The 12,223-nt window shown below is 34.6% G+C and overlaps 2 protein-coding genes across 3 annotated transcripts in view; both read right to left on the bottom strand.

Annotated features, from left to right (window-relative positions):
- Positions 1-6,263: 6,263 nt before the first annotated feature.
- LOC104823579 (C2 domain-containing protein At1g63220-like) lies at positions 6,264-7,930 on the bottom strand. The gene is made up of 5 exons (XM_010555208.1): positions 7,712-7,930; positions 7,055-7,120; positions 6,820-6,946; positions 6,593-6,707; positions 6,264-6,501 (listed from the first exon to the last, which is right to left on the bottom strand). The coding sequence occupies exons 1-5, from the start codon at positions 7,776-7,778 to the stop codon at positions 6,436-6,438; spliced, it is 441 nt and encodes a 146-aa protein (XP_010553510.1). The 5' UTR covers positions 7,779-7,930; the 3' UTR covers positions 6,264-6,435.
- A 1,646-nt stretch (positions 7,931-9,576) lies between these two features.
- The window catches only part of LOC104823578 (E3 ubiquitin-protein ligase At1g12760-like), a 3,080-nt gene continuing 433 nt past the window's right edge, over positions 9,577-12,223 (bottom strand). Inside the window, exons 2-6 of one of the 2 annotated variants that reach the window (XM_010555203.2) lie at positions 11,648-12,217; positions 10,840-11,004; positions 10,611-10,743; positions 10,218-10,364; positions 9,577-9,966 (exon numbers count right to left, since the gene is read on the bottom strand). In XM_010555203.2, coding sequence (XP_010553505.1) covers positions 9,799-9,966; positions 10,218-10,364; positions 10,611-10,743; positions 10,840-11,004; positions 11,648-12,217 — 1,183 coding nt within the window. In that variant the 3' untranslated portion in view covers positions 9,577-9,798. Of the gene's footprint in view, positions 9,967-10,217; positions 10,368-10,610; positions 10,744-10,839; positions 11,005-11,647 lie in introns of both variants that reach the window. The other variant, XM_010555202.2, reaches the window with a different exon arrangement.

The raw sequence follows: 12,223 nt of genomic DNA, 5'->3' as shown, positions 1-12,223 counted from the left end.
ATATATGGATATATATGTATATATATGAATATGTATATATACATATGTGAATATATATATATATATTATTTGTGTATATATGTATATATATGTATGTTTGCATGTATGTATGTGTAAATGTATATATATATGTATATATGTATATATATGTATATGAATATGTATGTATATATATATATATATTTATATACATATACATATTCACATATGTATATATACATATTCACATATGTATATATACATATTCACATGTATATATACATATTCACATGTATATGTATATATATGAATATGTATATATACATATGTGAATATGTATATATGTATATATATGTATATGAATATGTATGTATATATATATATTTATACACATATACATACATATTCACATATATGTAATATTCAATGTATATATGGATATATATGTATATATATGAATATATGTATATGTATATAATTGTGTATAGATATAAAAGTGTATATATATGTATATGTAATTTTTATTTTATTTTTAAAAAATAAAATTTGAAATTCTGTATTTTTATTTTATTTTATTAGTTTTTTAAAAAAAAATTCTAGAAATTTTTTTATTTTTATTTTATTTTTTATTTATTTTCTGATGTGGCTGGATGATGTGGCGAAATATGCTGATTTGGCGAAATCTGTATGACGTGGCATGCCACGTCAGCATTAAAATTGACGGAACTTAACGTCGTTTACGGATATGGGGGAAATTGCAACACATTTTAAGATTTTGTGGGGGAATTTGGAAAAATTTGAAATCCGGTGTAGTTTTTTGTCAAATTAAAAATTGGTGTAGAAAATTGGAACTTTTTCGAAAATTTGTGGGGGAATATGGGATTATCCCAAAAGAATAAAAGAACAGTATTTTGCAAAAAAAAAAAAAAAAACTTTTAATATTTTTAAAATTCTATATTTTCCGAGTGTTGTTCCATGCGAACTCATAGAAGAATAAAAGTATATTAATTTACCGAAAAAAAGGAATAAAAATATACTATTATATATTGTAAGTTCCAATCAAAATCTCGAGTAAGTACTAAGGGAAATTGATGAGGACCCCTCGTGGTGGCAATGCAATGATCTTGCCCGTTAGTTTCCCTTTTGGACTGCCCACGCGTTACGATAAGAAATTTTTCTAAACCCAAAATTATGGTATACTTCAAAACTCTAATTATACTTTTAGCAATAGTAATCGTAGCGAGAATAATATTATAGACTTATGTTAGACCACATAATCGTAGAATTACATGTAATATGATATTAGGATAACGTTATACATTTTAAAATATATATGTTTTTTTCATTAGTTTATGACATGTATATATATGTTTATTTTATTATTTAAGGTTTCCAAATCATGTAAATATATTGAAATGTTGATAAATTCACAACAAAAATAATACTTACTCCTTTTTTTAATAGTTGACATTATAGATAATATATTTTTCTATTTAATAGATGTTATTTTAGATTTTCTAAATAATTTTAAAAAAATCCAATTTTATCTTTACTTTTAACTACCCAGCTTCAATAGAGTATTAATGATAAAAAAAAATTAATGAAGATATATATGATTTTTTATAATTTTTTAAAAAGTGTGAAAAAATAAAAAACAATAAATATTCAGAAACAGAGGGATATCAATTTTTGAGCAATATATTGAAAAATTGGACAATCATATGCTTTTATATATGATCCATGTGATATGAATGCATGTTTCATGGCTTACTTTATTAGTTAGAAAAAAAAATCTTATCCAATTCGGTCATAATTATTAGATCACACGATGAAAATATGTGCAATGCGAATAAACCATGACTTGTTGGCCACAGCATTAAGATATGGGACATCTATAATACAATATATATATATATATATCTCCAATTAATCATATAAAGCAGCCATAAGTTTAAGTCGACCATGCAAAATTGTAGCTTTGGATTACGGCATGTTTCGGGCACCCGTTACATCTGGTTAGCTTATTTTTAATTCGTGGTTTTCAATTTTATAAAAAAATATATATTTTATACAAATATATTGTTGATTCAATTTGTTAATTTAGTTGTGTCAGTTTCATTATTTTCTTTTTATTCAATTGGATTTTGTACAACGAAATTTCTAAGCAATCATATGATTAAAAAATTATTAAAACAATTTCTATATTTATTTAGTCCTTTTTTATTAAGCATATTCCCATTTCTCAACTTGCCTCCGATCGAACATTTAGACAAGGCATAGAATATGGGCTTGATATGTGAGGCCCATTAACTAGAAACCTCTCTCGTTAAGCCCATTATCTCCGCACAACAAATTGTAAAGATGGGTCCTTGGGCCCATTATCGCATGAACCGATCGAGACAACCACATTGGCCGAGTTAGCTAACCAAAATTTCCGGTCCACCGGTTTACAAAAACCGAATCCTCTATTCAAGGGTATACCGGGTGTTCCAATGCGAAAATAAACCGATTTCCCACTAACCAAACCGGTTTGGCTGGTTAAAATTTATCATCGGTGTTAATGACGCAATGCTCACCGATGTTAAGTATGATGGGTCCAATTTCATGGTCTGTATATGTAAATATATATTGTAAGAATATACGAATGGTTTAGTTTCATGATCAATCCATGAAAATTAAGTATAACAAAAATCTTTTGATGTAAAATAAACGTAACGACGTCATGCAAATACAAATGAGACCGCGACACTAGAAACCCGTTGACTTTTTCAAACATTAATGTATTAAAACATATACATATACAAGTTATAAAAAATATGTTTACCCGCATATAATTTGAAGTTTCAAATAAATAAAAATAACAATGGGAAGAAAGTCAACGCCATGATAAAAAAGGCCGTCATCCACTTACGGGAACGGGGGGCGCTCCAACTGCACCGGAATTACATAAATACCCCTTGATCTGGTTCTCGCTCGGGTGTGTATATAAACATGGAAACGTCAACACTTCCTCTCCTCGTTTTACCAAACGGCAGAACGTGCTCACCGACAGGGAGAAGGAATAGGATGAAAATTGACCAAAATAAATAAATAAAAATATTTAGATCTTAAGATTGTAAGATTGACGTTCACCCATTAGCCCTCGCTTTTTGACTAAGCCTCACATATATTAAAGCTTACATTCCAATAATATAATCTATGTTAATTGATATTTCTATTTGATTACATACAATTTCATCAGATCCAAAATATACCTGAAAAAACTATTTACATTTTCTATACATACATTCGCCATCTAGCAATGATGAATCCACGCACATTTTTTATATACGTGTGCGCGCGTTATGTTATGTAACCATTCTTACACGTAAAGGGCGTATGCGTCATTTCACACTAACCACCGATATTATTAAATTACTTTGAAGTTTTGTTCGTTCTCTCCCCCCCCCCCTATTTAATATAAATCAAACCCTAAAACTTATTATAACCCAAAACAGAACCTATCATCCGAAAGAGAGAAAAAAATGAAATCTTCAAGTCGGAGATTGTTGTTTATCGTGTTCATGATCTATCTCTTCGCCGGAATCTGTATCTCTCATGGCCGAAATCTCCGTTCGAACAACCCGATTTCTCCGGAAGAGTGTGAAGCACAAGTCTTGATGAAGAAGCCGAAGTGGGCCACGGCGGAGTTCTACGGAGAGTTCTGGCGAACCTCCACCGGATCCGCCGAGAGAATCTTAACCGGCGAGAAACCGGACCCGGTTTACGGAGTTTCCGGCAGAGAAGTTCCCGGCGGTCCAAACCCTCTTCACAACCGATAAAATAATATATCGTTATTATCCTGTCAAGTTTTTCGAAATTGATTGTCTTGATTCATAGGGATTTTATTATTTTATGTGTTTTTTGAAGTTTGTAGGGATGTATACAATATGTTGATGATATACGTTTAGAGAGTTTTAATATATATTGTTATATTGTATTATATTATATAGAGGTATGGAAAAGGACATTTCTGGCTGCGTTTTGGAAGAGAGATGAGATCAGGGAACAAAGGGATCATGTGATTTTTATTTTTATTTTTATTCATCGGGATGTAATTAATAATAATAATAATTGTAAATCTCTATCACGTTAGTTGCCAGAGTATATAAATTTTATTTAATTGCTGTTGTCCAATTAATTTCGTTTACGTTTTCATCGCAGAGCTCGCCAGTTTCTCCATATATTTTCTTTCCCCATAGGACATTTATTGTTGTTTTAAATTTTCCTTATTTACGAAGAGAGTTGAAAATAAAGATTAATGTTTATTAAAAGAAAATGGTCAAAATTTATATGTGAACCCATTATATTATAAAGTCTTCTCAGCGAATTATAATGAAAAAGGAATAATACAAGCCAAGACCCATACGCATTAAAAATAATAATTTAGTGATACCGTGATAATTATGAGCAATAGCTAAATGGGTAGGCCATGTGTTTGACCTCTCTCTTAGTCCAAGATGTCGCATGATTTTAATATCGAAAATAGAATATTCATACAAGCAATCGTAAACACATATGATATGGATGTGATATATCATTTAATTGGTAGACTAGTTTCATAAAAAAAAAATATAGAAGTTTTAAAATATGAATGAATGTTTAGGGCAATATAGACAAAATATATTTAGATTTTTAATATTAATAATTGAAAATTTTAATATATAATATAATTTCCAGCATATTTTTTGAAAGGGAAATGATATTTAGTTAAGCGGTCAAAGCATATTATCATTTTTCAGTTTCCGTATATTTTCTGATAGTGTTGTATGTTGTATCCATAAGTACTATACGATATATGATTTATTAATAATATAGTTTGAATCAGTTTTAGTTTTGATATTATGCATGTTGTTAACATGCATGGGTAATATTTGTTGTCACTAATAAAATATATGTTTTACGTCAATATTTTTTTTTTTGATAATCGGGTGATCCCAATTCCAAAGGCCCAGACTAATCCCGACCCACGCGTACGACCCTACAATACACACGTGGGATGTGAAACACCCGAAGGTGATAGGAGGAGAATCTTCATACTCTGGGTGTTAAACTCACAACCTCATTTACAGGAAGGGGACTCTCAAACCAACAGAGTTGAGATTCCCTTTTTACGTCAAAGTGTATTTATATTAACAAACGGCCAAAAAAAATGCCAAAGATACGTTAGTTTTTAAGATTTTAACTTCATGCGACGTCTAGACATTATCATCTATGCATCAATTGCATGTAATCGAACCATATTTTCATGTATAATTGAATGAAACATTCACATATCTTAATCCCGACGGTCGACAATCAGTAGTAACGATTCTCTACTATCAAGGAACTGATATATATATATATATATGTATGTATGTATGTATGCATGTATGTATGTATGTATGTATAATGTGCGTGTGCGCGCGCGCGCGTGTTAAATACATTCATAACATTCTTGAAATGGATTTCGATACCCTTTTTTTTCTAACATTTATCGTATTTTTAAAGAATACTTCTACATATATTTTTGTTATAATATTAAAAATCTAAACTCAATGATTTACACATCTTATTGAAAATCTTGAATATATGAGTATAAATGGATTTTCCAGTGTGGAAATTGAAACTTTTGTAGGCATACCTTGACGACGCATTAATCAGTAATTTAGTATAGAGAAATGTTGACAATTTCTTCAAAATCACATTATTGCATCTTGAACTGTATAATATCACTATGGGACCCTACGAAGAAATTTTGATATAACAAATATTAAAAGTCGAAGCAGATTTTAACTCGGATCCAAAATTGTAAAAATTTAATTTTTATGTTATTAATGGAAATTTTAGGTATTAATTAATCGAAAAAATTAGTGTTTTTATATGGTATATTTGATAAACTTCAATATTTTTTTTATATGGAATTCTCTCAAATAAAACTATGGGGTAATCTGGGAATATTCTAAACATTAGTATTTCACGTGTCCTCGAAAGCCCACGTGACTTTATGCTCCCAAAGTTTCTGTCGGTCGCCCAGCGAGAGAGAGAGAGAGAGAGAGAGCGTGAGGAGAAGAGTGAGAAACTGGTTTGCCGAAGAAATTCTTTCCCCCGCATGCCGCGTCAGCTTCCGCCGGCTATTACGCCGGATAAGTCGCCGGATAAATGCGTCAAGCCAATTGCTTATCTTTCCGATCACGTTCTTGCTTTCGAACAGAATTGAGGGTTCAAACCTCGTTTGATATTTACCCTGCAGAAGTTCAAGAACAGAGAAAAAACCTGACAGATATTTGAAGAAAGCTTGAGAACAGAACGGAAAGAAACACAGAAACTGAGTTCCAAACCAGACAGATCCAAACGGAACGGACAAAAGAAAAACAAACTTGTTCTCTCTTCATTTTTATTGTCAATCAATAGAACAAACACTTGGTTTGGTTTCACTTAGTATGATTCTTCAGATTGCTTCCAGCCTCCATAGGATTCTTCAAAATCAATTTCACGAGTTTCCTGACAAGAACAACCAAGTAGACTTCAATTCAGTTTTCCACCATCATGGATGTCTGAAAATCGAGAACAATGATGATGAGTTCTTATTTACCAGAGGAGTGAAAGTGAGGCCGACCCAGATCTCCCCTTTGTATTCCTCATCTTTCACCACATTGTATGCTTTTGGTGGGATCTTTCCCTCCATGAAAACCGGCTCCAGTGTAATACTGCATTCATTTCAAAAGCCAAGAAAGAGAGACAGAAGGCTCTTTGCCATGTTATCTCTATCCTGTCTTCTTCAGACATGAAAACATGGAATGCGAAAAGACAGATGCTTACAGTGCTTCTCCGACACTGTCATCCTGAGTGCCGGTGTCTTTGTCCAAGATCTTCAGTTTCAGTTCTGATGTTCCTTCGGAGACAGTGAACATGAATGTCTCGTTCCATTCCGGAGTCGATCCCTGTCCTGCATCCAAGATCGATCAGTGATCTCTATCAAGATTCTTGATTCTTTCTCTTTTGCAGATGAAAACCGAACAGAGATTTCTATCAGATGCGGTGGAATTCAGTTCACCTGATGCGACACTGCTCTTCTGATCTTGCGTCCGGCAAGTGATAACCACGTAAGGATCCATGTTATCTAAAAGCATTGAAACCAAAATCCAAGTCAGAACAGATACATGCATACATACACATATATCCACGCACAAGAGCAATGGTGACAAATGACATTTCATAGTTACATCATGTACAAGGTTTTTGCCTCAGCAGCAGAAACAAAATTTCCTGGAGATTGGTTTCACAGATCGATCCGACAACGAACATGTGATAGTAATAACAATCATTTCAATCCAAAATCATCGACCACATGACTCAAACGGTAAAGAAAATACATCAATATGACCTCGAAATTCCAGATTTCCATCAGAATCGTCATCCCACAGATCAGATTCATCATATACACAAAAAAAGTTCGGATCTTTCAAGTCATGCGCATCATAAACACAGATCCAAGAAAAAAAAATCTATACTCAATGATCAAACACCATGAGATTTGATGTTCATCCTGCTTTCAACCGATACATTTACAGAACTACCTACGCATACATTCGCAGAACTTTATCATATTACATGTTTGGATCAAAACTAATAAACAAAAAAAAAACGCAAAGGGTATCCATGATTTCAAAGAAAAATATGAAATTTCGGGAAAGAAGAAACGAAATCTTACTCAGGAAATCCGAGTCTTCGAGACCCTTGGCGTTGACAAGAAGAACTTCCAGAGTTCCTTGAGGCATTTCTTCTCTTTTTTTTTCTCTCTCTCTCACGGAACAGAAAATGCGAAGAACAGATCCCCGAGAGAGAGGAAGGTTTTGTCTAGTCGCTCTCGGATCTGTCAAAAGAGAGTCTATTTCCAGCGTTCGCTTTCGTCAGGACAACGTGCGTGCGTGCATACTTACATACATATATTATATATACATATAATCAGACGGCACGCTCTGTGTAGAGCGTGCGGTTGACGCGCTTCCCGCGTCTGGGGAAGACAAAGAAAGTCGTGTCATTTATGTTTTTTGTTAATAGTATATATCATTTACCAAATTTAGAATTTTAAAAATAGTTAGAACAGTTAATGTGGTCCAATTTTCAAAGAAAGGAGTTACTCTCTCAGTTTAAAAGTATTTTTCGTTTTAGATTATTTTATATTTTTTAAGAAAAGAGAAAAAAATTATATATACTCTGATTTAATATTTTTTTTCCGAGAATTGCAATCACTATGTGTATTATAACGAAAATCGACAATGCAGAAAATACCGACCAAGCTCTGCCCGAGAAGGCCGGGAGATGCAACGGCTGAAATGCCTCAACAGAGGAAGCTCAAACAGAACTCCAATGGAAGTAAGTTTTGGGTTAATTGGTAAACTATGATAAATATGTCACATCATCAGAAACATATACCTTTTTTTTTTCCTTTGCACACTATATTTTTTTATAAAATTTTGACAAAAATACCTACTTTATGGTATAATTTCAATATTGTCATTTAGCGCCCCAAAAAATGCACAGCATGAAAAACAGATTTTTTTGAAACTGTGTTATCAGAGAGAACTGTTTTTTCATCTGGGACAACTATTTTTCATCGGGGAGAACCTGTTTTCATCCGGAGAACTGTTTTTCGTCCGGGAGAGTCTATTTTTTGTCCGGAAGAACTGTTTTTTTGTACGGGAGAACAGTTTTTCATCCGGGAGAGTCTGTTTTTTGTCCGAGAGAATTGTTTTTTGTCCGGAAGAATTGTTTTTCGTCCGGGAGAGTCTATTTTTTGTCCGGAAGAACTATTTTTTGTCCGGGAGAACTGTTTTTTGTCCGGATGAAAAACAATTTTTCCGGATAAAAACACTTCTGCCAGATGAAAACAGATTATACCGGATGAAAAACAGTTGTCCCGAATGAAAAAACAGTTCTCCCGATAATACAGTTTCCAAAAAAAATTGTTTTTCATGTTGCACATTTTTCAGTACGCTAAATAACAATATTGAAATTAGATAGTAAGAATATTTTTGTCAAATTTTTATATAAAGGTATGGTGAAAAAAAATATAGATTTCAAATAACATGACATACTTGACATATTGGCGCAAATTTTTTTCAAACCTTTTTTCTCTCAATCCCTTTGAAATTGACTAACTCTAGAAAGAAAAAAAAAGAAGAGATTGTTCTTGTTGGGTTACTATGAATTGAAGTTGGCAAATTCCGCTCTTAAACATGATTTTGATTCATAAAGACATAAACTTTACGAGTTACAACACTCAAAAGTCTCAAGCTTTTTCTTTTTCCTTTTTAATAATGGAAATAAGAGTGATTTTGATCATCCAGCTTTGTTTGTGGTGTTGTTTATATTGAGTAGGGTAAAGGAAATGTGCAGAGACCAGTGGAAATGGGCAAGCAACAATCCATGGGGTTACCACAAGAACAAGCCTTCATCTTGATTGACTATTTTCCCTTTTTCTCTTCATAACATAATGTTCCATTATAATAATGTGCTATGTTTTTCTCCCTTGACAAAATAAAATATTAATATAATAATAATAATATAGCAACCTATATGCATACATTCTCATCTTTCTCAAAAGATCTTGAGTGTGAAAAAAAGATAGTACAGAAAATAAAACACTTCAAATGGCTATAAGATGTTATGCGAGTAAAAACATCATGTTTGACAAGCCAACCAATGTATACACAGACATATATACACACACCCGCATACGTATTCACAGCCAAGCCAATGGAGAGCTAACACATGGTGAAATCCTAGAAGAAGTCTCTAGACTTGTTGTTCATCACTGTGGTGGAGGATGTTGTACTTACAGAGAGGGCAAGTGGAGTTCATGTAGAGCCATTTGTCTACGCATTCGCAGTGGAAATGATGGCCGCAAGTTAGTTCCCTTACTTCTACTCCCTCTTCATACTCCGACAGACAAATGCAACATTCCTGCATTTCCGTGAATCCCCGTCTCAAGGTTAGGAAATGAGATTTGTCACATACAATTGACATTTGATTAAGATGAATCTGTGTATGTATAAGATGAATGTGTGTTCATCGTGTGAAGAAAGGAGATTGTCACATAGAATTGGCATTTGACTAATATGAAAGTGTGTATGTGTATGTTGTGCATGGCAAAAGGGATGTGATGATGGATTCCATGATTTAAATAAGTTTTGATGTGAGTTTTGCTCACTTACTGCGTCCTCCTGGAGAAGGGTATGCTCGATGGGCGAATCTGTGCCACATTCAATCATAATTCCTCCGACATTTCCTTGGACATCATCACCAGCCCGCCTGAATTTGAATTTGGTGAGCTGTTCAATGTCTTCTTTAGATGCTCCTTCCTGCTTTTTTTTTTAATCAAAGAATTGTCATGATGTGGAAATAGAAAAGAGGGAAACTAGGGGAATGAGAGATCCCGTCATCATCATCGTCATCTGTGTAAGCCATTTTTTAGTAAAATTTCAGAAAAGTAGAGCAGAGACCGAGTTATGCCCGAGATCAAACTCTTCATATACGGTAATCAACTTTTACACATAGGATTAATGGGTTATCAGAAATGGTAAACTGATTATTATTACATCGAGTACCTGATCAGCTACAGCATATAGAACAGCTATGATGCATGGTAGACAGCAGCAAACAGCAATGCCAATCACGAAAGCCAGAGCGACGCAGAAGACGGCAAAGAAAACATCAAACCCGAGGAAGACTATGCACAACCTGCAAACAAATGAGGGGTCTGAACTCGTGAAACCAGAGATTTGTCGAGGCTCTGAAAATATATAGAGTCAAAAGGGTAAGGGAAAGGGACTGAACCAGTAAAGCTGTGGAGATCCCCGTGCCAAATCTTGACCACCGGCAGATACCCAGTAAAATCCGATGATCCACCATATGAACGAAAACATTGTGTTGGCGGATTCTAGATGCTTTGCAGCACTGCTTTGGAAATAGTAAGTGAAAATAAGAAAACGCAAAATCCTTCTGCAAAATACAAGAATAAACAAAGAAAAAGAGAAGCATAGCATAGAGATTAGAGATGCCGGATCATATACAAGAATAAAAACTGTGTCCATAGATGATAAAGATTCGATTTCTGGCCGAAAAGAAGATGATAGTTTGAAAATGGGTAAGACCACTTCGATTACCATAAGTCACATTAAGATGCATTATATTGTAACATGATCTACAGATACTCCCCATATCAGATGGCAAAGCAACAATTTAAGTAAGAACTCCTACCATTTGAAGAAGGTGATAGAAACTAGCTGGTTTCCTAAGCTAACCTATAAATTGACGATAACGTATATAATCAAGAAGTTCAAATCACCCTACAGAAGAATCGAGCTTCTGTGCCTTGAATACCATATCTGATCCTTTCTTAGAATATCTCTCAACGAAGGACCACAAGTTCAACAACATAAACAAACTCAATTATTACAACTCCAACTCCGATGCAAGTTTGACACTTTTAACTTCATTTTTGCGATTATCAGATGCACAGCTTTGCGAAGGCATTGTCACCAAACCAAAACTCGCACACCATGTAAGTATCTGTGCCACATTCCATTCGAAATATAGACGAGTATCGAGCACATAAACAGCACATGTAATATAAGATATCGACCTGTTGTATTCTTGCTCGTACTGTCCCAATGTCGAGTACCGTTCCTCTGAATTCCTTCTTGAACTCAAACCCTCTTCCTCCATGGAAGAAGATGAAGAGGAGGACGAAGAAGACCGGGATCGCGGGCTCCTAACCCTTCTCCTCCGATACTCCACGCACACGCAAACCATATGAAGAACGCATTGCAAAGCATACCCAACGATCCATACCCTAAGCGGCATGTTTGGCTTCTCATCACGGCTCAGCACAATAACAGCCGTGGCTACGGCAACGAACGCCAAATTCCAGACGATGTCGAGCACAACCACAGGCTTCGAGTACGCCCAATCGCTCTGTCTCACCTCGAGCTGCTCCGCCGCCGTCTCTCTGACCAACATCGACGGCTGTCTCATCATCCGTCCGCTACTCGCTCGCCGGAGAAACCTCGCCGCCTCCCTCAGGCTCTGTCTCCGCACGGATCGTCTGCCTCCGCCGCTCGTTTGACCATTCCCGCCACCTCCGCCGACGCTTCCGTCATTGCTTCCGCCGTTCAGAAGCAAGGGCGTCGAATCGATTGCGTCGGAAGAAGAATGCCGA

This window comes from Tarenaya hassleriana, unplaced genomic scaffold (genome assembly GCF_000463585.1).
Source record: "Tarenaya hassleriana unplaced genomic scaffold, ASM46358v1 Cleome4, whole genome shotgun sequence".
Lineage (NCBI taxonomy): Eukaryota > Viridiplantae > Streptophyta > Magnoliopsida > Brassicales > Cleomaceae > Tarenaya > Tarenaya hassleriana.
This window is presented reverse-complemented; position numbering and strand designations above follow the sequence as displayed.

What these genes read in the sequence shown, in the direction of transcription:
- LOC104823579 (XM_010555208.1), bottom strand. Translation starts at nt 7,778, where the DNA reads ATGCCTCAAGGAACTCTGGAAGTTCTTCTTGTCAACGCCAAGGGTCTC. An exon ending in CGAAGACTCGGATTTCCTGA is followed by an intron (nt 7,121 to 7,711) that starts GTAAGATTTCGT and finishes CAATGCTTTTAG; the next exon opens with ATAACATGGATCCTTACGTG. An exon ending in GCCTCACTTTCACTCCTCTG is followed by an intron (nt 6,502 to 6,592) that starts GTAAATAAGAAC and finishes TGTTCTTGTCAG; the next exon opens with GAAACTCGTGAAATTGATTT.